This window comes from Bos indicus, chromosome 10 (assembly GCF_029378745.1).
Source record: "Bos indicus isolate NIAB-ARS_2022 breed Sahiwal x Tharparkar chromosome 10, NIAB-ARS_B.indTharparkar_mat_pri_1.0, whole genome shotgun sequence".
Lineage (NCBI taxonomy): Eukaryota > Metazoa > Chordata > Mammalia > Artiodactyla > Bovidae > Bos > Bos indicus.
Genome location: NC_091769.1, coordinates 55,719,273 through 55,745,635, shown reverse-complemented (window position 1 = coordinate 55,745,635; position 26,363 = coordinate 55,719,273). Strand labels below are relative to the sequence as shown.

Below are 26,363 nucleotides of genomic sequence, written 5' to 3'. Positions count from 1 at the left end.
CCATTTCCTCCTCTAGGAGATCCTCCTGACCCAGAGATCAAACCTGGGTCTCCTGCACTGGTGGGCGATCTATCTATCTATATCCAGAGATATGTAAGTCCATATATGTATATATGTGTGTGTGTGTGTGTATACTAACTATATATATATATATACACACACACACACTATCATATAGATTATATATGATAACCTCAGTTATATATATATGTGTGTGTGTGTGTGTGATATATATATATATATATATATATATATTTATCTCCATATAGTCAAAGCTATAATTTTTCCAGTAGTCATGTACAGAGGTGAGAGTTGGACCGTAAGAAGACTGAGCATCAAAGAATTGATGTTTCAAAATGTGGTGCTGGAGAGTCCCTTGGACAGCAAGGAGATCAAACCAGTCAATCCTAAAGGAAATCAACCCTGAATATTCAGTGGAAGGACTGATACTGAACCTGAAGCTCCAGTACTTTGGCCACTTGATGCAAACACCGAACACCCTGGAAAAGACCCTGATACTGGGAAAAATGGAGGGCAGGGGGAAAAGGGGGCAACAGATGATGGATGCCATCATCGACTCAGTGGACATGAGTTTGAACAAACTCCTGGAGATAGTGAAGGATAGGTAAGCCTGGTGTGCTATAGTCCATGGGATTGCAAAGAGTTGGACATGACTGAGCAACTAAACAACAAATATTTACACATTGTTCCAGTTTCTGGAAAGTTAAAGCGATACCCAGTCCTGGCTCACTAGGAATGTTTGCTCATTGACAAGTGATGCCTGCCATTGACATTGAGTGGGTGGGGAAATGGAAATGAGGGCGGGGAGTGCCAACACAGTGCTCCAAACCTGCCATTCTTAAGTCAACAGCCTTGTGGTGTTTAGGAAACAAAATCTTCTTAAACTTGCAGCTCCTCCTCCACCACCCTCACTAATAACTGGTAACCTTGCTTCCTATTTCACTGAAAAATGAGGAGAGTTTCCTCAGGCTCTGACCACAGACACCTGCCACCTCCCCCATCTGCCTGCTTACCTATGCCTGTGTCCATAGTCTAATTTTGTTTTGCATTGTTATTGCTTAGATATTTGTTCTCCTAAAAAAACAGCTATATCTTCTACTCATGCAATTAATTTCCTCCCCTCCTGATGCCAAAAATTTGGCCTCTCTGCACTGGTACTTAATCAAATCTCTGAGACAGTTTTGGGTGAAATAGAAAAAAATTCGTCAAGTGCTGTGGGGGGTGGGGGAGAAGGTAGGCCCGATGTTGCTGATTTGATCAGGGTGTGCTCAGGGCCTGTGCTTCTTTGATTTTGTCTGAGGTAATCTCTTGAATTTCTCTGGTTCCTTTCATCTGGCCTCAGGTGGACTTCTCTAGAATGAATAGTGCTGACATTTTCCATGTGTTGGACTTTAGTTCTATAAAGAGTTTACTGATTTTGTTATGTGTGTTCCTTGACGTTAAAGTTAAGTCGCTCAGTCGTGTCCAACTCTTTGCGACCCCGTGGACTGTAGCCCACCAGCCTCCTCCATCCATGGGATTCTCCAGGCAAGAATACTGGAGTGGGTTGCCATTTCTTTCTCCAGGGGATCTTCCTGACCCAGGGATCGAACCCAGGTCTCCCACATTGCAGGTAAATCCCTTCCAATTATAAATCCTTGAGGTTAATCCCTTACAATTATACAGTGGAAGTATAGATTCAAGGGATTAGATCTGATAGACACAGTGCCTGAAGAACTGTGGACAGAGGTTCCTGACATTGTACAGGAGGCACTGATCAAAACCATCCCCAAGAAAAAGAAATGCAAAAAGGCAAAACTGTTGTCTGAGCTCGCCTTAAAAATAGCTAAGATAATAAGAGAAGCTAAAGGCAAAGCAGAAAAGGAAAGATATACCCATTTGAATGCAGAGTTCCAAAGAATAGCAAGGAGAGATAAGAAAGCCTTCTTCAGTGATCAATGCAAAGAAATAGAAGAAAACAATAGAATGGGCAAGACTAGAGATTTCTTCAAGAATAGTAGAGATACCATGGGAACATTTCATGCAAAGATGGACACAGTAAAGGACAGAAATGGTGTGGACTTAACAGAAGCAGAAGATGTTAAGAAGAGGTAGGAAAAATACACAGAAGAACTAAACAATAAAAGATCTTCATGACCCAGATAACCATGATGGTATGATCACTCACCTAGAGTCAGACATCCTGGAATGCAAAGTCAAGTGATCCTTAGGAAGCATCACTACAAGCAAAGCTAGTGGAGGTGATAGAATCCCACTTGAGGTATTTCAAATCCTAAAAGATGATGTTGTGAAAGTGATGCACTCAATAAGCCAGAAAATTTGGAAACTCAGCAGTGGCCAACAGAAATGGGAAAAGTCAGTTTTCATTCCAATCCCAAAGAAAGGCAATGCCAAAGAATGTTCAAACTACCCCACAATTGCACTCATCTCACACACTAGCAAAATAATGCTCAAAATTCTCCAAGTGAGGTTTCAACACTATGTGAACCATGAACTTCAAGATGTTCAAGCTGGACTTAAAAAAGACATATGAAACAGTGATCAAATTGCCAGCATCCTTTGGATCATTGAAATATCAAGAGAGTTCCAGAAAAACATCTACTTCTGCTTTATTGACTATGCCAAAGTCTTTGTGTGCATCACAACAAACTGTGGAAAATTCTTAAAGAGATGGGAATACCAGAGCACCTGACCTGTCTCCTGAGAAACCTGTAGGCAGGTCAAGAAGCAACAGTTAGAACTGGACATGGAACAACGGACTGGCTCCAAATTGCGAAAGTACATCAAGGCTATATATTGTGACCCTGCTTATTTAACATATATACAGAGTAAATCATGGAAAATGCTGGGCTGGATGAAGCACAAGCTGGAATCAAGATTGCTGGGAGAAATATCAATAACCTCAGATATGCAGATGATACCACCCTTATGGCAGAAAGGAAAGAAAGAACTAAAGAGCCTCTTGATGAAAGGGAAAGAGGAGAGTGAAAGAGTTGGCTTAAAACTCAACATTCAAAAAATTAAGATCATGGCATCCGGTCCCATCAATACATGGCAAATAGATGGGGAAGCAATGGAAAGAGTGAGTGACTATTTTTTTGTGCTCCAAAATCACTGTAGATGGTGACTGCAGCCATGAAATTAAAAGATGCTTGCTCCTTTGAAGAAAAGCTATGACCAACCTAGACAGTATATTGAAAAGCTGAGACATTACTTTGCTAACAAAGGTCTGTCTAGTCAAAGCTTTGGTTTTTCCAGTGGTCATGTGTAAATGTGAGAGTTGAACTATAAAGAAAACTGAGCACTGAAGAATCGATGCTTTTGAGCTGTGGTGTTGGAGAAGACTCTTGAGAGTCTCTTGGACTGCTAGGAGATCAAACCCATAAATCCTAAAGGAAATCAGTCTTGGATGTTCTTTGGAAGGACTGAGGTTGAAGCTGGAACTCCAGTACTTCGGCCACCTGATGTGAAGAACTCTGATGCTGGGAAAGATTGAAGGTGGGAGGAGAAGGGGATAACAGAGGATGAGATGGTTGGATGGCATCACCGACTCGAAGGACATGAGATTGAGTAAGCTCCAGGAGTTGGTGATGGTCAAGGAAGCCTGGTGTGCTGCAGTCCATGGGGTCACAAAGAGTCAGACATGACTGAGCAACTGAACTGAACTGAACTGAGGCTACCAGTTCAGTTGGGTTGCCTGCCCCAAGGCTGCACTTTGTTTCTTGGCTACTCTGCCCTTATCTCTGCATCCCCTCCCTTCACTGATTTCTTGTTCTTTCCCTAAGTCCTGTCAGACTCTTGTGACCCCATGGAGTACACTATCTCCCAGAGTTCACTCAAATTTATGTCCATTGAGTCAGTGACACCATCCAACCGTCTCATCCTCTTCTGCCCCCTTCTTCTTTGCCTTCAGTCTTTCAGAGTCTTTTTCAGTGAGTCAGCTGTTCGCATCAGGTGGCCAAAGTATTAGAGTTTCAGCCTCAGCATCACTCCTTTCAAGGAATATTCAGGGTTGATTTCCTTTGGGATTGACTTCCCTGATTAGCAACTGTTTGAACCTGCCCTGTGAAACTCAGACAAGGACATAGAGGCTGAACAAAAAGGGTCCAGCGCCCAGGATCCTCACGGAGTCCTGCTCGGTTTTACTCCTGAGTTACTAAAATAGTCGTCCAGCAATCTTCCTCACTCACCTGAATTATCAGTCTTCCCCTCTACACTGGATACTCCTGTTCACCAAACATACTATCATTTCCAGCCTTAAAGATATTGCTTCTCTCCATTTTTTTTTCCAGTTATTGTGTGTATGTGTGTGTTAGCTGCTCATGTCCAACTTTTACTCATGTCCAACTCTTTGCGACCCCCATGGATTGTGGCCTACCAGGCTCCTTTGTCCACTGTATTTTCCAGGCAAGATTACTGGAGCAGGTTGCTATTTCCTCCTCCAGGTGATCTTCCCAACCCAGGGATCAAACCTGGGTCTCCCACATTGCAGGCAGATTCTTTACCATCTGAACCACCAGGAAGGTCCCTGGTACCGTTACTACTCTTATCCTTTTTTCCTTTAATACTAAGACTCATCAAAATAGTCCTTTTAACATTTTGTTCCAAATTTATTTTCTTCCATTATCTTGTGAACACATTTTCTCCTTCTAGTGTCATTTTTTCCCCTCATTGTAGACAGTAAATTTCACTCTTCTTGTCAAGTTCTATTGGTTTTGACATGTGTGGTTATCATAACTACCACTATAATTAAGATACAGAAGTTCATAACCCTCCAGGGTTCCCTTATGTTTCCCCTTTACAGTCAGCCTCTCTCCCACACCCTGATTTGTTATTGTCCCCCTATAGTTTTACCTTTACCACAATATTGTATGAATGAAATAATCTTTGTAGTGTAATATATTGGCTATTCATCCATCTTGTTGAGTGTATCTACAGTTGATTCTTTTTTTTTTTTTTTTTCTGAGTAGTAATCCTTTGTTATGTATGTACTACATGCATTTGGGTAGTCTTTAGTTTTGGGTCATATCAAATAAAACTGTCAAAAATATTCATATATGTTTTTGTGTAAACATACATTTTCACTTTCCTTGGATAAGTAACAAGGAGTGAGATTCTTCACTAATTTGTTAAATGTATGTTAAACTTTACAAGAATTGCCAATTGCAGTTGTTCTGCATCTTCTGGGGAAGTTCTTGTCATTTTCCATGATTTTATTTTATTTTTAGCCATTCTACTAGGAATAGAGTTGTTTCATAATGTGGTCTTAATTTTTTCCTTCTATAAAATTATAATTAATAATGTTGATGTGCTTTATTGGGCTGATTTGCCAATTGAGTGTCTTTTGTGAAAAACCTGTTGAAATGTTTTGACCACTTTTCATTCTTACTGTTGAGTATTACGGAGAAGGCAATGGCACCCTACTCCAGTACTCTTGCCTGGAAAATCCCATGGACAGAGGAGCCTGGTGGGCTGCAGTCCATGGGGTCACTAAGAGTTGGACACGACTGAGCGACTTCACTTTCACTTTTCACTTTCATGCATTGGAGAAGGAAATGGCAACCCACTCCAGTGTTCTTGCCTGGAGAATCCCAGGGACGGGGGAGCCTGGTGGGCTGCCGTCTCTGGGGTCGCACAGAGTCGGACATGACTGAAGCGACTTAGCAGCAGCAGCAGCAGCAGCAGTTGAGTATTAAGTTCTTTGTATATCCTGGACACAAATCTTTTGTAAGGTACTTTATTTTCTGATATTTTCCTCCTGTCTGTGCCTTGTTTTATCATTCTCTAACATTATCTTTGCATATCAAAAGTTTTTAATTTTGATAAAATCTACTTTATCAGTTTTTCTATTTGGAGATAGTGCTACTGGCTAAGAAGCTAAGATCACAATGAAATTTTTCTATTTTTCTTCCAAGTGTTTTATTTTACTTTGTATGTTTAGTCCTGTGTTTCATTTTGAGAGTTTTTTTTTTTTTTCCCAATAAGTGAAAAATGAGTCAAGGATCATTTTATTGTTTATGCATGTTCTGTAGTTTTCATACCATTTCATACCATTTATTAATATGCTCATCCCTTATACAATGAATTGCAGTTGTATCGTTATAAAAATTCAGTTGGTCACATTTGTTTGAGTCTCTTTCTGGACTCCGTGATTTCCAAATGTCTATACTTTAATCATCACCATGTTATATTGTTGGTGAAGCCTTATAGCAAATCTTAAAATTAGATAGTATGCATCTTCCACTTTTTTTTGTTATTTTTCAGTATTGTTTAGATTATATTAGTTCTCACCGGGATTTTGGTTGGGATTGCATTAAATCTATAGCTCAATCTATAGAAAATTTAAAAAAAAATACTAAATCTTCAATCTATTCTTATCTGGAACCAACTCCAGTCAGATTTTACCCCATCACTTCATCAAAAATAATCTTGTCCAAATCACCAGTGACCATCACTTTGCTAAATATAGTGATCAGTCATCAGTCTTCATCCTATGGTGTTCAGTATCACTTAATATATCTCATCAATCCTTTCTCCAAGAAAGTCTTTCTTCTCTAGATTCCAGGACACCCCTCTTAAACTTATTTTTCCTCCTATCTCAGTGGCTGTTTTTTTTTTTTTTTTTCTTTATTGCTTTGTTCTTTTTCATTTACTTAATGCCATACGGCTAGAATTACCCAGGGTTTACTTTTTGGAACCCTTCTCTTCTCTGTACTCATCTAGTTTCATTTCTTTAAATTCTTCTCTAATAATTCTCAAATTTTGCCACTAGTCCAGGCATCTACACTACTCCAGGCTCATCTACTCAGATGTCTATTGGAAATCTACTTGTATGTGTAACAGGCTTATCAGTATTAACTTGTCAGAAACTGATCTTTTGATCATCCAAACACAGACTTGCTCATCTAAGTTAAAGCCACTTCCATTGTACCAGTTATTTAGGTTGAAATTTTGGTGTTGTGCTGCCTCCCACAGGCCAGCTTGCCCAGCTCACCCAGCTTCAAGACCAAAGAAAAAGCCTGGAGTCAGCAACAGACATCAGTGGTTTAGTTGATAGGGGGATCTTACTTGTCTGAAAGAAGGTCTTGGAGTGACATCCCACTGCGTATCCCAGACAGTGGACAGAATATGGTTATCATCTTCATCCTGGGAAGAAAGTGGGGTTACCAGATATATGGGGAATTGATGTCCCATTGACTCATCCATTACCAGAGAAACCAGCAGAGGAGCATGCCCTTCACCACCCCTTTGATAAGTTATTATGGGCTTCCCTGGTGGCTCAGAGTTTAAAGCATCTGCCTGCAATGCAGGAGACCTGGGTTCGATCCCTGAGTTGGGAAGATCCCCTGGAGAAGGAAATGGCAACCCACCCCAGTATTCTTGCCTGGAGAATCCCATGGATGGAGGAGCCTGGTGGGTTACAGTCCATGGGGTGGCAAGGAGTCGGACACGACTGAGTGACTTCACTCACTCACTCACTCAAAGTTAGATGAATCTTTAGATGGGGCCTGAGGCAAGTATACAGGAGATCAGTCAGGTAGTAGGGTGTAGCTGAAATAGACACTAGTGGAGCAGTGGATGCACAGAAAGCAAGACAGCTGTCTTGGGTGACCTGATCATACACTTCCGGTTCTGACACATCTCTTTCTCTGACACAAGTCATCCAATTTGTCAGAGAATCCCATTACCCATTTCTTCAAAAATTAACCAGAACAGGATTTCTTCTAATACCTCCTCCTAGCTTTGCATGATCATAATTTAAGCACTATCCTCTCAAGACTGAATTACTGCACTATTCTCATCATTGGCCTTTCTGGATTTTTCCATAGACAGCCTTAAGGAGGCATAAGGGAACCTTTTTAAGAAGTGTGTTAGGTCACTTTGCTCTTCTGCTCAGATAGTCCCCTTCCTTCCTCCCTTGCTTAAAGCTAAGTTCTAGAGTAGACTATGATTTTTTTCCACTGGTCCCACCCTCTTCTCTGAATTCATCTACTATTAAAGTCCTTTTTATTAAATTCTGTTTTAATGAAACCCTTTCTATCCCTCTTTGTCTGTTTTTCTTTCAGGATGCAATACAATATAATATATCTTATTGGTTTCTTTTATTTTCTACTAACATTTAGTTCCATGAAGAAACGGATTTCTGTTTCTTCTGTTCCCTGTAGTATTGCCATTGTCTGATGTATCAATTCAGTTCGGTCGCTCAGTCGTGTCCAAAGCTTTGCGACCCCATGAATCGCAGCACTCTGGGCCTCACTGTCCATAACCAACTCCCAGAGTTCACTCAAACTCATGTCCATCGAGTTGGTGATGCCATCCAGCCATCTCGTCCTCTGTCATCCCCTTCTCCTCCTGCCCCCAATCCCTCCCAGCATCAGGGTCTTTTCCAGTGAGTCAACTCCTCACATGAGGTGGCCAAAGTATTGGAGTTTCAGCTTTAGCATCAGTCCTTTCAATGAACACCCAGGACTGATCTCCTTTAGAACGGACTGGTTGGACCTCCTTGCAGTCCAAGGGACTCTCAAGAGTCTTCTCCAACACCACAGTTCAAAAGCATCAATTCTTCGGCGCTCAGCTTTCTTCACAGTCCAACTCTCACATCCGTACATGACCACTGGAAAAACCATAGCCTTGACTAGACGGACCTTTGTTGACAAAGTAATGTCTCTGCTTTTGAATCTGCTGTCTAGGTTGGTCATAACTTTCCTTCCAAGGAGTAAGTGTCTTTTAATTTCATGGCTGCAATCACCATCTGCAGTCTGATGTATCAGTTCAGTTCAGTTGCTCAGCCGTGTCCAACTCTTTGCGACCCCATGAATTGCAGCATGCCAGGCCTCCCTGTCCATCATCCCGGAGTTCACTCAAACTCATGTCCATCGAGTTGGTGATGCCATCCAGCCATCTCATCCTCTGTCATCCCCTTCTCCTCCTGCCCCCAGTCCCTCCCAGCATCCGAGTCTGATGTATAGTAGGTGATAAATATTTGTTGAGTGGTTGGATGGAATGAATGGATGATATTGTGATGGGTAACTTCAAATGTTTCTATTTAAATATTTACAACTATGTTCATTTTCTCTGAGTTGTTATATTAAGAAGTTAAGGTGGGTGTTTATACCTTTAAAACCTTTCTCAGACCACATTTTTCCTGGATATAGAAAGGTCAACTAAAAGTATTTATAGAATATTGCTTGACTATTTTTATACAGTTAATACAGTGTTATATTTTTAAATTTAAGAAAATAATTTGTATACCAGGTTCTGGAGCTGCAAAGCCCCCCTAAGGCCAGCATGGTGGTGAAGGACTGCGTCAGGGCTTGCCTGGATTCTACGTACAAATATATTTTTGACAACTGCCATGAACTCTATTCCCAGCTAATAGACCCGGTAAGAAAAAATATGTGTCTATTTTCTGTTCTAATGTCTGCTTCCATAAGTAAGTGGGAAAGTATGTTCATTCAACTTACATTACCTGCAGGTTGTTAGAATTTCCATATTTTTTCTTCACGTTTGAATGTCACTTTAATGTACATGAAACAATCCACTCCTTGCAATAACTTCTTATATTAATGGTGGATATTATTCAAGGTTTCAAGTGAGGAGTCAGTTTCAAATAAGTGATTGTCTCAAAGTCACATAGTGGGAAAGTGGAAGATTTGCTACTAGAATTTAGGATTTCAACTTCTGCTCCTGTGTCCTTCCCCTAACTCATCCTGCTTCCCTTATCATTTCTATCTCACAAAAATGATAGGTGGGGACATATTTATAGAACACCAGGGTAATATACTCACATATGTAAATTTATTATTAAGAAATATTTCTAAATACAAAAGAAACTACAGAAAATAAAAATGCATATACTTACCACTTAGATGACCAGTTGTTAGTGTTTAGTAATATTTGTTCTGCTCTTTATTGTTTAAAGGTTTTAAATAATAGACAGAAATTGGCATCTCACTTTATAGTTCTTTCAAATTTCATCCTCCTCCCTTCGTCGTCTTACAGAGATGAACGCTATTTTAATGTTAATGAGTTGGAACATCTTTGCATATATGCTCAGTGAACAATTCAGTTTTGTTTTCTGTGTGTCGCCTATTAATTCCTTGCTGATTTTTCTCTTGGCTTGCTTGCCTTTTACTCATTAATCTGCGTAAAATTCTAAAATGTGTTTTGGATACTAATCTTTGTTGGTTATGTGATTCATTTATTACATAAATACAAGATGTATTATGTGATATATCTTTTTGTTGCATCAAGGTTTTTTAATACACACTATGGTTTATATATATTGCTATTACTTCTGTAGACCTATTGTTTGGGGATGACTTTTTAATATGATTCTATTGCCTATTCACTTCCCTGAAGAAAGCCATTGTTCCAATTGATATTGAAAACCATTACCCATGGAACTTCTTGGTTGCTTAGAGTGGGGCAGAGTCTAAAAAGTGTATGTTGGATGAAGGCCAGGAGGATTCTTTCAAACGAGGTTTCATGCTAGGATTCTTATAGTATTACTTTTTCTGGGTCAATAACTCCTTAGCCTAATAGGAAAACAAAGTAAAGCTGGAATCTGTCATTGTATAAGCAAAACAACATTTAACTGCATAATTGTTCTTAACTTTATCATTTCTGCTAAATGTGTGCTATTAGTAGCTTGGAAACTTGGTTCTCTGGGATTTCGAGGGATTAAATTGTCCCTGACTTCAAATCTCCCCTTGGGTGGCTTTCTAATGGCCTCCCTTTTTCTACTCTCTGTTCTTTATCTTCCTCCCACAAAACTCTTTCAATTATTCCTCTACATTTTCAACATCATGGTCTTTATTTCACATAAAATATAAAAATTAGGCTTTTTATTGTACCATGTAAGTTACCCATACATAACTTCATAAGCAATCTTACCAGACTTTATTATCTGTGATTTCTTACTTCCTACAGTTTCAAACACAAACTGGCCCCTTCTCCTGAGCCTTAAATTCTATTATTTTCTGTGAGTTGATCATCTTCTTTTACATCCATGTATTTATCCTGTTCCATATGCCTAAAATGTTCTTCCCCCATTCTCTGTCTTCATCAAAATCCAACTTAAATATGACCTCCTTTCCTACTAGTTCACACTCAGTGGATGAATCAAATCATCAAAATCAAGTGACATGCCTTAATATCTTTCAAGTATATTAATAATAATAATAAACAAGTTTTATTTATACGGTGTCTCAGATGGTAAAGAATCTGCCTGCAGTGCAAGAGACCTGGGTTCAATCCCTGGGCAGTGAAGATCCCCTAGAGAAGGGAATGGCTATCTCCTCCAGTATTCCTACCTGAAGAATTCCAGGGACAGAGGAGTCTTGTGGGCTACAGTCCACTGGGTCACAAAGGGTCAGATATAACTGAGTGGCTAACACACTTTAGAGAAATATGTGCAATTCCCATAAAGCAAACATACCCCTAACAAAAAGCAAATAAATTATCACATAAAAATTAATATAGCTTAGTATCTGCTGACTTGGCTTTAAAAAGATGTTTACATGATTTTCTAACCTTGTATTCATGTAAGATGCATATGGCATTTGAAAATCAAGACCAAAAGAGGTGCTCTATCACAGGAGACCTTCAGTGCTTGCCTAAAACCTCTTGCCATTGTATGGGGTCATGTTGCAGAGTCCTGGATGACAGGATATGGAAGGAATTGATGGATTTCCCATCTAGTCCCAACCTTTAAACATAAGTCCACAATGCCTTATTCCCCATTGTCTTTACCTACCTGGATTTGCTTCACCTCCCAAACCCTTTCCTGGCTAACTTGAGCTCACTGACCTTTTCTTCAGAAAGCCTCTAGGACCTCTCCTGGCTAAATTAGAAGTTGCTGCTTTCTGGTCTCATAATATACCCTGACATGTCACCACCACCATGCTTATGATGATGTATGTATTAGACATATAATGTAACATTTGTCTGACCTGAGGCCATGAGTTTCATCTTTGTAGTTCCAGTGTTTAAACACTGTGCCTAACACAGAGTACAGTTGATAAAGTAATAAGAAATAAATTTTACAAAAAAAAGAAAAACACTCTGTTAGTTATTTATATTCTACTTCAATGACTCCACTCTAAGTCTGTAACCAAGAACATAATCTCTAATATTAGAGCCCCTGAGTTCAAATCCTGGCTGTAAAGCTTATTAACATGGTCGCCTTAAATAGGCTAGCCTCTACAAGTCTCAGTTTCTTCATCAAGATATACTTTTAGTGTTTATGCCACTTCTGTGTTTGAGTTCTCTGTAGATAATGTCATGCCTGAAACCAAAAAAACAAGAATTTCAGGGTTGTTAGGCACAGTATAATTCTGCTTATTTAAATGTGGAAGCTTACTTTCTTTCTCCAGAGGAGTTTTTAAGAACCATATACAAATAGTACTTAGAATAAAAATGAAAAACAAACAAGAGAAAAGTTGAAATTGTTGCAGTTAGACAAGATAGCTAGAAATGGCTGGCTGCACCCTCATGGAACAGCATTTATCTTGACTTAATCACGAGGCCCACATTTGTCCTTCAGTTTAGCATAACTAAGGACTCAAGTGTGGATATGTGGACATAGAGGATTGATCTCTTGCATAAGGATACATGAGGGATCAGTTTATAAACTAACCCAATATTCTAATTATTTTTTAATTAATAATGAGTTTTAGAATCTTCTCACAAGCTTATTAGCTTTTGAATAACCATTTTGACAAATTACCTCTTTGTAGCTTATGCTTATTTTAAAAAATAGAATCTCTTTTTTTACTGGTTGCTATTCTGGGGTTATTTTGTTCTTTGTCAGCTTTTGATGTTGCAAAGTTTTTCACAATCTGTCAACTTTATCTTTGTCACAGTGTACGTTTATTTAAAAAAAATTATCAATCTTAATATAATCAAATTGACCAATTTTTCTGTTTAAAATATGATCTTTGAAGAATTAAAAAGTCTTTCCCACTCACTCCCAAATACAAGATCTCCTTATGTGGAATTTAACAAAATGGATGTGTTCTAGCTTAGTAGTAATTATTGTTAATGTCATCCAGCCAGTTCCCTTGCTGCTGCTCCTAAAGCAACCTTCAGATCATAGCTTTTCTTTTCACATAGATAACTTCCAGAAGAAGATAAGCCAAAACATCATCAAGTCTGTTTAAAGCATCTGTTTTTTGTTTTGTTTTTGCTTTTTTCTTAAAGAAACTGTCATTAGTTTCCTGAGATGTCCTCAGAACCTACACATCAGACACTAGTGCAGAGACCCTGTGTTTGCCTCCAAAATCAAATTTCCCTGCCTCTTACCTTTGTGATAATCTCTGTCATGAATTTGTTATTAGCTTTCTTGTTGATCTTTATGAACATTTATAATACATATCTATTAACCATTTGTGATACCTGTGTCTCTCACATACTCCAGTGTACAAACAAGCAGTGCAGTGGTGTGGTTACATGTACTAACTCCAATACCGGACTAAACAACCTTTAGGTATTTGAGAGGAAATCTGTAATTTTTAAGGCTTAGTGTTGCTTTTTTGAGAACTATGCATACTGATACTTTTAAGTACATTTATTGATTTTGTTAATGGCTACCTATCACATAAATACACCACAATTTAAATAGCAGCTTCAGTGTTTCACTTTTACAAATAATAGCACAGTGAAACTGTGCTTTTAAAGAACAGAGAAATGACCTCCTTTCCTCTACTTTTCCATTTCTACTATCAATAATGCAGACTTGACTGTACCATGTGGTCACAGCACCTTCTTATTTTTTCACATCTTAAAATGTCCTAAACTTATCTGATTTCCATAGTAAACACTGAGTTTAATGAGACTAGAAGCTGTCTTATAATGTTATTCAACTTGTAGTACATAATGCTGTGCCTTAAGTACTAGAGCACAGTACATTAGCAGAAATTAGCAAAGAACTGCTTACTTCATAGAAAGTCTATGCAAAAATATTTGTGCATGTACAGCAAAAGTATACTGCTATTCATTTAAAAATTTTGACCAAGATGTGTTCTGAAAAGTGAAGTTACTCAGTTGTGTCTGACTCTTTGTGACCCTGTAAACTGTAGCCTGCAAGGCTCCTCTGTCCATGGGATTTTCCAGGCAAGAATACTGGAGTAGGTTGCTATTTCCTTCTCCAGGGGAGAAGTTTTCTGAAAACTCCACAGAAGAAAGAAATATCCTCCTACGATACCTTAATTGGAAACTTATATGAATATATACATATCAAGTTTAAGAAAGTCTTCCTTGATTTGTAGATATGTACTTCTTCAGTTCTTTTAGTCAAAACTTTTGCCATAGATGTTTTTGTTTTCCTATTGTTTTTGCTCTAGATAATTAACTGTAAATAATTAATAAAAGGAAAGTTTAAAATAAAATGTAACTTTGAAATTTACACGTAGAAAAATTCCAATTCTATAATTCTTAATTTGAGATATTATTTAAATAATAATCCTTGAGGAATTAGCAAGAAAGTGTGCCTGACTTTTATTATATTTTCCCCCCTGTGATGAACTTTTTCTTATGCAATCAGTAGCATTAGTTTGGGGAATGGTGATCATTCTGAAAAGAAGATAACTTTTCACTACCTCATGTGATTATTATCTACACACTAAAACTGAGTAAATACAGACACATTTTAATCTTAATTTTCTTCAAATATTATTATAAAATGTGTAAAAGAAAGTTTATGAAAGGAAATTTCATAAGTATAAACTTCATAATCAATATATAAATTCTTATAAAAATAAATTGTTTAAAATGAGTGGTATACTATTTATTGGGTGAGGAAAACAGGAACATAAGAAATCCAAAGCATAAAGAATTATTAAATAGTTATGTTTCCATCAATGTGTATTTCAGTTTTTCTGACCTAGGTCATTAAATTAATCAACAAGTGAACGTTAATAAATTCTAAAAGGATAAACAACATGCAGAGTAGATTTTTCCAGTAAGACTAGTATAATTTTGGTTCTAAAATTGGACTATGATAATATTTGAAAAGAAAATTATAAGCATATCTTGAAAATAAACAGTGATTTAAACATTCCAAATAAATTATCAGATGGCATATTTAAAATAGAATCAAAAATAAATAAATAAATAAAATAGAACCAGATCAAGCAATTTTGTCTTAGGAATGCAAGGATGATTTGACATTAGGAAAAAAAATTATCAATATGAATCACTACAGTAGTTAAGCAAAGGAGGAAGATCATGTACTTATGTAATATATGTAGAATGAACATATGGTGAAATTTTATGCCTCTTTATGATCAAAGAAGAGACTCTTGAAAATTAGGAATGGAACAGATTTTCTTTTATTTAAGTTTACATTTAAAAAAATTGTGGCAAACGTTAACATGAAATTTAGGTACATTCATTTAAGAAATAAATAAGTATCTTATTAATAGTACTGATTAACATACTCTTGAAGAAATAAGAGAATATAAATTAGAAAGGAAAAGAACTGTTGTAATTTATGAGTCATATGGATAGGAAAACTAACAGTTTACCAAGAGCTCTTGGCTCACATAAGAATAAATCTTACTTAACAAATACAAGAACAATGGAATTTCTTTACACTAAAAGTTGTGTTACTTGTATTACTAGGGAAAGGAACAGACAATTTAGAATGTTAGGGAAAGTGTCTCATCATATGGAGCTAGGGGAGTGGGGGGAGTTGTGGGAAGGACTGGTTTCTTAGTTAACACCATATCCAGTGTGAACTTGAGAGGATGAAAGAGGCAAGTGTAAATGGTAGTAATAATAACAATGTGTGTGCTTAGTCGCTTAGTTGTGTCTGACTCTTTGCAACTCCATGGACTGTAGTCCACCAGGCTCCTCTGTCCATGGCAATTCTCCAGGCAAGAACACTGGAGTGGGTTTCCATGCCCACCTCCTGGGGATCTTACCAACCCAGGGATCGAAGCCAGGTCTGCTGCATTGCAGGTGGATTCTTTACCATCTGAGCCACCAGGGAAACCCCATTAATAATGGTAGTATAGGATAATACCTTTCTGATGCATGTAGAAAAGACTTCTTAAAATTCCAAAGCACAAATCTTAATTTTCTTAATTTTGAGCTTCTTTATTTTTTTTATTTGTATTAATTTTTTTAATACCAAAACCATTTTGTATTGGGGTATAGCCAGTTAACAATGTTGTGGTAGTTTCAGGTGAACAGTGCAGGGACTCAGCCATACATGTACATGTACCCATTCCCCCCTAAACCCACCTCCCATCCAGGCTAGCTCATAACATTGAGCAGAGTTCCATGTGGTATACAACAGGTTTTTGTCGGTTATCTATTTTAAATATAACAGTGCCGAAGCACAAATTTCAAATAGAAAAATTGATCAATTTAATTATTTTAAAGTTGGCAATTTCTTATAAATGTACACTGTGAGAAAAGTGAAAGATCTTTGCAGTGTCAAAAGCTGACCTAGGACTAACGAATTCCAATATAACCAGGAAAAGAGATTCCAATTAAATAGGCACAAAAAATGAACAGGAAATTTATAAAAATGCTTCCTCAAGAGGCTTATAAGCTTGGAGAAATTCCTTAAACTCATTATTAATTTAGTCAAAACAACATTGAACTACTATCATATCCAGAAGTTTGGCAAAAATAGATAATGCCAATGTTCATGAGGAAATGGAGACACTGGAGCCCCCATGCACTTTTGGTTAGCATGTAAACTAGGATTTAGGAACCAGCAATCCTGACATATCTATATGTTAGACATATTTGCACAAAGACCCCTAAGAAGATATTTAATAGAATGGTTATTCAAACATTGTTTGTGATACTGAAAAGTTGGAGGTAATCTGTACGTCCTTCATTGGAGAATAGATAAGTAAAATGTGGTGGACTTACTCTATAGAATATCATGAGACAGTTAGAAGAAATGAGTTAGGTGTTTACATAGTAACATAGAGAAATTAAAACCATAGTGCAGAGTGAAAAAGAAGATACAGAAGGTGATATATAGCATAATACTAGTTATGTAAATTTAAAGTAAACACACACCACAGCAATAAACATTCTAATGATCAGAGAAATAAATGCCAAATATAGTAGATGATCTTACATAGATCAGGAGAAGATAGGATTTTGAAATGGTGATTAAAAAAAAAAGAATAGGTGGAAGAATGGATGGATTGATAGACAAGACAGATAGATATATGAATCATGCATGGTTATAATATATATATTTGAGATTCCAGTGTATTCCTTACCTCAAGTCAAAAAATAAGTTGACTTTAAATTTCTGAAGAAAAGTATTATCTATTTGTGATATATTTGGAATCTAGGACCTATCTTCATAAAACCTTTAACTGATATGAATTTGCCATCTAACAAGTATAGAACTGAATTAGGTTTATTATCAAAACTACCTGCTTCATATGGTTATACAAAAAACTAGAAATGATGACCCCTGGCACTGCATAATGTTGTAGCCATAAAGCTGTCTTATTAGAATCTATATTGCATTATATGATTTTTGTTTTAATGTGTTCCCATTTTAGAAACCTTTATTCTTTTTTTTTTAATTTTATTTTATTTTAAACTTTACAATATTGTATTACTTTTGCCAAATATCGAAATGAATCTGCCACAGATATACATGTGTTCCCCATCCCGAACCCTCCTCCCTCCTCCCTCCCCATACCCTCCCTCTGGGTCGTCCCAGTGCACCAGCCCCAAGCATCCAGTATTGTGCATCGAACCTGGACTGGCAACTCGTTTCATACATGATATTTTACATGTTTCAAGGCCATTCTCCCAAATCTTCCCACCCTCTGGCTCTCCAAGAGAGTCCATAAGACTGTTCTATACATCAGTGTCTCTTTTGCTGTCTCATACACAGGGTTATTGTTACCATCTTTCTAAATTCTATATATATGTGTTAGTATACTGTATTGGTGTTTTTCTTTCTGGCTCACTTCACTCTGTATAATAGGCTCCAGTTTCATCCACCTCATTAGAACTGATTCAAATGTATTCTTTTTAATGGCTGAGTAATACTCCATTGTGTATATGTACCACTGCTTTCTTATCCATTCATCTGCTGATGGACATCTAGGTTGCTTCCATGTCCTGGCTATTATAAACAGTGCTGCACTGAACAGTGGGGTACACATGTCTCTTTCCCTTCTGGTTTCCTCAGTGTGTATGCCCAGCAGTGGGATTGCTGGATCATAAGGCAGTTCTATTTCCAGTTTTTTAAGGAATCTCCACACTGTTCTCCATAGTGGCTGTACTACTTTGCATTCCCACCAACAGTGTAAGAGGGTTCCCTTTTCTCCACACCCTCTCCAGCATTTATTGCTTGTAGACTTTGGGATCGCAGCCATTCTGACTGGTGTGAAATGGTACCTCATAGTGGTTTTGATTTGCATTTCTCTGATAATGAGTGATGTTGAGCATCTTTTCGTGTGTTTGTTAGCCATCTGTATGTCTTCTTTGGAGAAATGTCTATTTAGTTCTTTGGCCCATTTTTTGATTGGGTCATTTATTTTTCTGGAATTGAGCTGTAGGAGTTGCTTGTATATTTTTGAGGTTAGTTGTTTGTCAGTTGCTTCATTTGCTATTATTTTCTCCCATTCTGAAGGCTGCACAAAAATAAACTCAAAATGGATTAAAGATCTAAATGTAAGACCAGAAACTATAAAACTCCTAGAGGAGAACATTGGCAAAACACTCTCTGACATACATCACAGCAGGATCCTCTATGACCCACCTCCCAGAATATTGGAAATAAAAGCAAAAATAAACAAATGGGACCTAATTAAACTTAAAAGCTTCTGCACATCAAAGGAAATGATTAGCAAGGTGAAACCTTTATTCTTTAAAAGTGTAACTTCATTCATAAATAATTATAGGCAAAAAGAAGTTATTCCATGACGTGCTTCTTGGTATTTTTTTTTCACACCTTTAAGGTGTTTGGAATATGATGTTTCACTGAAGGTTATACATGGAGTCAAGTCATCTAACTTAGAATTTATTCTTTCACTCTGTGGTTTTATAGTTACCCAGAAAATCAATGGGTCTTGAATATTTTATTTTTAAAACTCATTTTTTATTCAGATGGGTCATTTTAGTAAATCAAATTACTTGAAATTCATGAAAAGTCAGTAAACATAAAGACAGAAGCATACATTTTCTTACACTTGCTTGATTCTAGTTCAGTGTTTCTCAAACTGCCCTGATCCTAAGAATCACCTGGGAAGTTTGACCACCTCAGACCCAGTGAAATAGGTTATCTGTGAAGAATCCTAGGAGTCCATATTTCAACAAGTTCTTCAAGAGATTTGACATGAGGCAAGTATCAAATAAAATGTTATTTGTTACTAGCCCTGATTTTATTTTTTTCTTTAGATTTTTTTTCCTTATTGATAAATATCTAGAGAGAAGGAAAATAAGTAAACATCAGTTAAAAATTAAATTGCAAAAAGTGTTATAGTATGTAAGAAATCTGCTTATGGGATATTTTTTCCTAATAGTCTGTGTTGTGTTTCATGACTTAGACTGCTCTTTACCAGATGCCCAGAATTTATAGAATCCTTAATATAATTCCCTTTTAAGAGAAAAAAAAAAATAAGTAGATGTTAGTGATGTTACTGAATCATATAGCTATTAAGATCATAGAAGAGACAATATGGTGAAACAGATTGTAAACCCCTCTGGAGCAGTTTCGTCATTATTGCCCACCAATGAATCCTTCATATGTGGTATAACATTCACATATAACAGATACTCCCAAAATACTGAATACAGTAGCTGTGATTTTTGTTTATAATACATGTAGTTAAAACTATAAGGCTTTAAAAAAAAACCGTGGCTCTGCTACTCACTAGACTTAGCAAAGCAATCACTAATTAACCAGTTTTCCTATCTCTAAAATAAACATAATGATTTTTTTCTCTCTAGTCCAAAACCCAGTGACCTTTCATTATTATATTTTTGTGAGTGAATGACTGACTTTTAAGTCCTTTAAAGGGCTTCTGTGGTGGCTCAGATGGTAACAAATCTGCCTACAATGCAGGAGACCCAGGTTCAATCTCTGGGTCAAGAAGAACTCCTGAAGAAGGAAATGGCAACCTACTCCAGTATTCTTGCTTGGCGAATCCCATGGCGAGAGGAGCCTGACAGGCTACAGTTCATGGGATCTCAAAGAGTGGGACATGAGTGAGTGACGAAGACATAATCAGAAAGTTATATGTTTGAAAGTATCTGATAAATTAGGGCTTCCCAGGTGACACTAGTGGTAAAGAACTCACCTGCCAGTGCAGGAGACTTAAGAGATGTGGGTTCAGTCCCTGGGTTGGGAAGATCTCATGGAGAAGGGCATGGCAACCCACTCCAGTATTCTTGTCTGGAGAATTCCATGGACAGAGGAGCCTGGCGGGCTACATGTCCATAGGGTGGCAGAGTTGGACATGACTGAAGTGACTTAGCATACACACACATGTATAATAAGTTAGAAGACAATGCAGAAACATAATTAAAAGAGAGAAATATACTGAAGACAAAATTCAAGTCAAGATATCATTATTTACTGAGTGATTTTTACTGAAATGCAGACTAGGTTGAAAGGCAAATGTGAAATTCTAAAGGAACTCTGGGCCATCTAAAAGGACTTTTACATGGTAACACTTTGATGTATTAAAAAAAAATCACTATGTAAACATTATGTAAAAATCATTCCAGTAAACATTGATACTATTGTCCTTATTGCTTTGATTTTATTTATATGATTTTTTTTGTAATAAAAGATTTGTGTGTGCCTGTGTGCATGTGTACACACACACGTATTTATATCTATGTCCATCCATCCATATGTTTAGAGCCAGGATATACCTTCCTGATGCTTTTTATCATATTAAATGTTCTGGAACATCATAAGCAGCAATATACTCACATGAATCAAATGGTGTTACATTAATAAAATGAAATATAATATATTGATGAGACAGTCTCCATTAAGAGATGCTGACATTTGGTAGCAAGTTTCTTTTAAAGCTCCTAATCTTCAGAACAGTGTCAAATGGAAGGCATGAAACAAAATACAACAAACTAGCCATTGTTCTAACTTTTACAATATATATGCAATTTAACCATCACCCATAACTGATGTCTGTTCACATACGTAATCAGCAAAGGCAGAATAGGCTGTTATAATCTGGTAATCCAATTTCCCTCACTGTATGCAGAGCAAGTTAAAGGATGATGGAATCTCACATAGAAATGAATTGGTTCCTTTTTACGTTTCATTGCTGCATTTTATTTTCCTCAAATGTACTACATGGCTCTCCACAGAGAGGTTTGGTTCTTTACCATGCTTTAAAATATCTTTTTAAAAATTCAGTTTTTATACCATTTTATTCCTTTTAAAATTTCATCGGATAAAATCATCAAACTTTAGTTACTTGCTTATTCTGGCATTGGTGAAAGCAGCCAAAGGGAAGCATTCGATATCATATGGAAGATTGATTCTGAGTTCTATGTCCCATACGGAGAAAGAGATTTAGAAGTTACACATTCATTCACAAGTATACAGTAACTAAAATTTGTTGAATTCTTGTTATGTTCCAGGCACTGTTAGAATAGGGAAAAGAGCAGTAACAAGAATAAGGAAAAGGACACTGAATAGCCATCCTTCTCATGCCAGAGAGGTGGATATTAAAAAATAACTAAACCAATAACTAAAGTGTCAGGTGTTCTGAAGGAAATGTATAGTGTACTGTTGGAATATAAAACAGAAAGAACCATCCTAGTCTTGGATGCAGAAAAGAATATAGCTTATAATAATGTGATATCTGGATACCCATCACAGAAGATCATTCTCTGGAGGTATTAATTCTAGAGGTATGTATCCAGAAACAGCAGGGAAGTATTTCAAGATAAAAAATAATAAAGCATTCTCTTAACTTTTGTTCAAAATCACATATAGTAGGCAGTGTCTGGAGTACTGTAAGATGTTTCTGTTTTTCATCTCAGCAAAAGAGATAAAATAGACTCATTTTTGTTGAGCTTCAGTTACCTGCATCTACTGATATTATCTTAACAAGGTCACCAAGTAATAGACTTTGCCTAAACTAGGGATAAATTGTCTACTCTTATTTTACTCGACCTCTCAATAACATTTTTACTGTTGGCTACTCCATCTTTTCTGAAACGCTATTTTCTAAGTGGTTAATAATCATCTATATTTCTTTCCTCCATCTTCAGGGGCCGCTCTACTTCAAACTTTTTAGCACACCCCTTCCTCTACTAGGTCTTTAAACGTTGGAGATCCCAGGGCTCTGGTCTTGGCTCTTACTCTCTGGCTGCACTTAATGATTCAGCCAAGTGCTTCAAACACAAGGTTTTGTGCTTGGGCATCACAAACGTGTTGGGGAAAAAAACCTGTTGGGATCACATCAACCTATTGGGGAAAAACAGCTTGTGTGTGGGCCAGGATGAAGGAGGTAGATCCCTTTTCAGTTCTGGAAATAGTTCTCATAATTTCTAGAGATGAATAGATGGTCCTGCCTGCCTTATATCAGCAAAGGATCTTGCTTTGACTTAAGTGATTGTCTTAGGAAGAAATAAAGTTTTGAAATCACATACATCTGTTTTCAAATAAAACCTTGTCCCCACCATCAACTTAGAAAGATATGAGTCTTGGGCAAGTTATGTAATTCCTCAAAGTGTCAATTTATTCATTTGGCAAAAGGGGATAATAAAACATCTCACAGGATTGCTGTGAGGGTTAAATGTGATAGTGCTTGTGAATCACCTTACTCATAGGTATTCAACAGATCGTTTTCTTTTTATTATACTTTTTTATTGAGATATAATTGACATATAACATTGTTATACATATAAACATTAAGTTTATAACATACTGATTTAATAGTTGTATATATTGCAAAATAATCACTACAGTAAGTCCAGTTAACCTCTGTAACTATGAAGAGCTACAAAAATGTTTTTTTTTTCTGGTGATGAGGACTTTTAAGATTTATTTTCTTTTGCTGTTGTTCAATCACTAAGTTGTATCTCTTGGCCAATCCAATATAATATACTGTCATTGGTAATATTGACAGTTACTTCTTCCTTTCAAATTTGGGTGTGCCTTGTATTTCTTTTTATTGCCTAATTGTTCTGGCTAGCACTGCCAATACTGTGGTGAATAAAAGTGGTGAGTATAAGCATTCTTGTCTTGTTCCTGATCTTAGAAGAAAACTGTCACTGAGTATGATGTTAGTTGTGAGTTTGTTATATATGACCTTTATTATGTTGATATACCTTCCCTCCCTACCCAATTCATTGGAACTTTTCTCATAAATGGATGTTGAATTTTGTCAAATGCATCTTCTGGATCTGTTGAGATGATTATATGATTTTTATCATTTGTTTTTTTAATGTGGTGTATCATGTTAATTGATTTGCAGATACTGAACCATACTTGCACCCCTGGGATATTCTACTTGCTTTTGGTATATGATCCTTTCAATGTATTGTTGACTTCCATTTGCCAATATTTTTTTGAGAATTTTTTTGTTTCTATTTTTGTTCCTCAGGAATATTTGCCTGTAATTTTCTTTTCTCATGGTAAGAGAATGAGGGTGTGTTTCCACCTTTTATCTGTACAGTGAAGTGCAAGGGTGATAGCCTGCAGAAACTGTTTCTTCCAATGGTAGAGTCTCATGGGACTCAGGAATGCCATTTCCACTGGCCTGCAGAGCCAGATGATCAGGGACATATTTGATTCTACTTCTCAAAAATCAGGTTTCCAGACATGTATAAAAGGTTCCCTCAGGGAGATATTAAAGGTGTGAAACATAGAAGAGGAAAAGCATGAGGGTGGCACCTGCCAGAGTAAGAGAAAATAAAGCAACCCACTCCAGTACTCTTGCCTGGAGAATCCCATGGATGGAGAAGCCTGGTGGGCTGCAGTCCATGGGGTCGCTAGAAGTCAGATACGACTGAGTGACTTCACTTTCACTTTTCACTTTTATGCATTGGAGAAGGAAATGGCAACCCACTCCAGTGTTCTTGCCTGGAGAATCCCAGGGATGGGGGAGCCTGGTGGGCTGCCATCTATGGGGTCTCACAGAGTCAGACATGACTGAAGCAACTTAGCAGCAGCAGCAGCAGTAAGAAAATAAAGATGGTAACCATTAGCTTTAGCAAGGGAGACGAAGAGCACAAATATGGTGCCCCACTGTTTAGAGGATAAAAATGGCACTCACTGGAGGAAAAATAGCACCTACCAGCTTTAGCAAGTGAGAATATGCAAGTGGCACCCACCAGCACCTCCATTCCCAGATAGTATCCAAACAGTTCCTAACACTCTGAGATTAGCAAGTGGATCTCATTGACATAAAGTCTGGATGTTTTTCAAAAGCTGCCTCTGTGCTGGGTCTTTGGATGAATGAGTTTGTACAAAAACCCTTCTAAAATCATTTCCCAGTTTGCTATAACCCTTCGGTTAGCCCATGGACTTGAGTCCTATCGGTTTTCAAAGCCAGATGTTACGGGGGCTTGCCCTTCAGGTGCAGGTCTTGAAGCTGTGGTGCCTGATGTGAGGCATGAACCCTTCATTCCTCAGAGAGAAGCTCCATGTTTGTGAGTTCCCTGATGATTGTGGGTCACTGAGCTGGGGGTACTGCTTACCCTCAGTTTGGTGAGATTGTGTCCCAGCCTTTCTACCTGTCTCAATGTGATCCGTTTCTCCTTTGTGCAGGTGAAAGAGCTACTTTGGCAGTTTTCAGGTCTTTCTCAGAGAAATTTGTTTCATATGTAACTTACTGATTCAGTGTGTCAGTGAGGAAAAGTAATTTCAGGATCTTCCTATATCATCAACTTGCACCGCTCTTAGGTCTTCCTTTTTTAAAAAATTCTGTCTGCAGAGTTGGCCCTTGAACAACATGGGTTTGAACTGCATAGGTTTTCTTAAGCACAGTTTATTTTTTTTTTTTCAATAAATGCATAATCTTTTTTTTGGTTTATTGAATTCTTTATCATAGTATTGTCTCTTTACAAGATTGTGTTAGTTTCTTGCTCTACAGCAAAATTAATCAGTCATATGTCTACATATATCCACTCTTTTTTTCAATTTCCTTCCCATTTAGGTCACCACAAAGCACTGAGTTCCCTGTGCTATATAGTAGGTTCACATTAGTAATCTATTTTATACCTAGTACCATAAATATATCAATCCCAATCTACTGATTCATCCTACCCTCTCTTCCCCTCTTTGTAACCATTTTTGTTCTCTACATCCGTGACTCTATTTCTGCTTTACAAATAAGTTTATCTCTACTGTATTTTCTAGTTTCTACATATAACCAATATTATATGACATTTTTATTCTCTGAGTTACTTTACTCTGTATGATAATCCCTAGGTCCATCCATGTCTCTGCAATGGCACTATTTCATTCCTTTTTATGGCTGAGTAATATTCCATGGTATATATCTACCACATCTTCTTTAGCCATTCCTCTGTCAATGAACATTTAGGTTGCTTCCACAGGTCATTTGATAGCTCTGTTTTAAGTTTTTAAAGGAACCTCCATACTGTTATCCACAATGGCTGTACCAATTTACATTCCCATCAACAGTGTAGGAGGGTCCCCTTTTCTCCACACCCTCTCCAGCATTTATTGTTTGTAGATGTTTTGATGATGGTCATTATGAACAATGTGAGGTGATATGTCATTGTAGTTTTGATTTGCATTTCTCTAATAATTAGAGAAGGCAAACATCTTTTCATTTATTTGTTGGCCATCTGTATGTCTTTGGAGAAATGTCTATTTAGACCTTCGGCTCATTTTTTGGTTGGATTGTTTGTTTGCTTTTTATAATAAGCTGCATAAGCTATTTGTATATTTTGGAGATTAATCCCTTGTCAGTTGCTTCATTTGCAAATATTTTTTCCCATTCTGAGGCTTGTCTTTTTGTTTTGTTTGTGGTTTCTGTTGTTGTGTAGAAGCTTTTTTGTGTGTAGACGCTTTTAAGTTCAATTGTGTCCCATTTAGTATTATAGGATCTGCAGTTGTTTAATCCATGGATGTAAAACTGCCAATAGGAGGACTGACATTAAAGTTATAGGAGGTTTTTTGACTGTGAAGGGGACAGGGACCCCTAAGCCCTGCATTGTTCAAGGATCAACTATACTTGTACATAATTAACTGATGGAAGCAGGAGTTTGTGCTATAGTAGCATGCACTAAAACACAGTATTTGGTTCATTGCCTCCTTTACTCAGTCTGACTGCTTGCTCTATAAGGAAGGAGGAGATTATAGCACACAAAATACCAGTTTGCTGGACCCA

General features: G+C 37.2%; 1 protein-coding gene across 2 annotated transcripts in view; it reads left to right on the top strand.

The window, feature by feature from the left end:
- The window catches only part of UNC13C (unc-13 homolog C), a 723,080-nt gene that overhangs the window by 423,371 nt on the left and 273,346 nt on the right, over positions 1-26,363 (top strand). For both annotated transcript variants that reach the window (XM_019968805.2, XM_070797523.1), the window contains one exon: positions 9,277-9,405. In XM_019968805.2, coding sequence (XP_019824364.2) covers positions 9,277-9,405 — 129 coding nt within the window. The remainder of the gene's footprint in view (positions 1-9,276; positions 9,406-26,363) is intronic.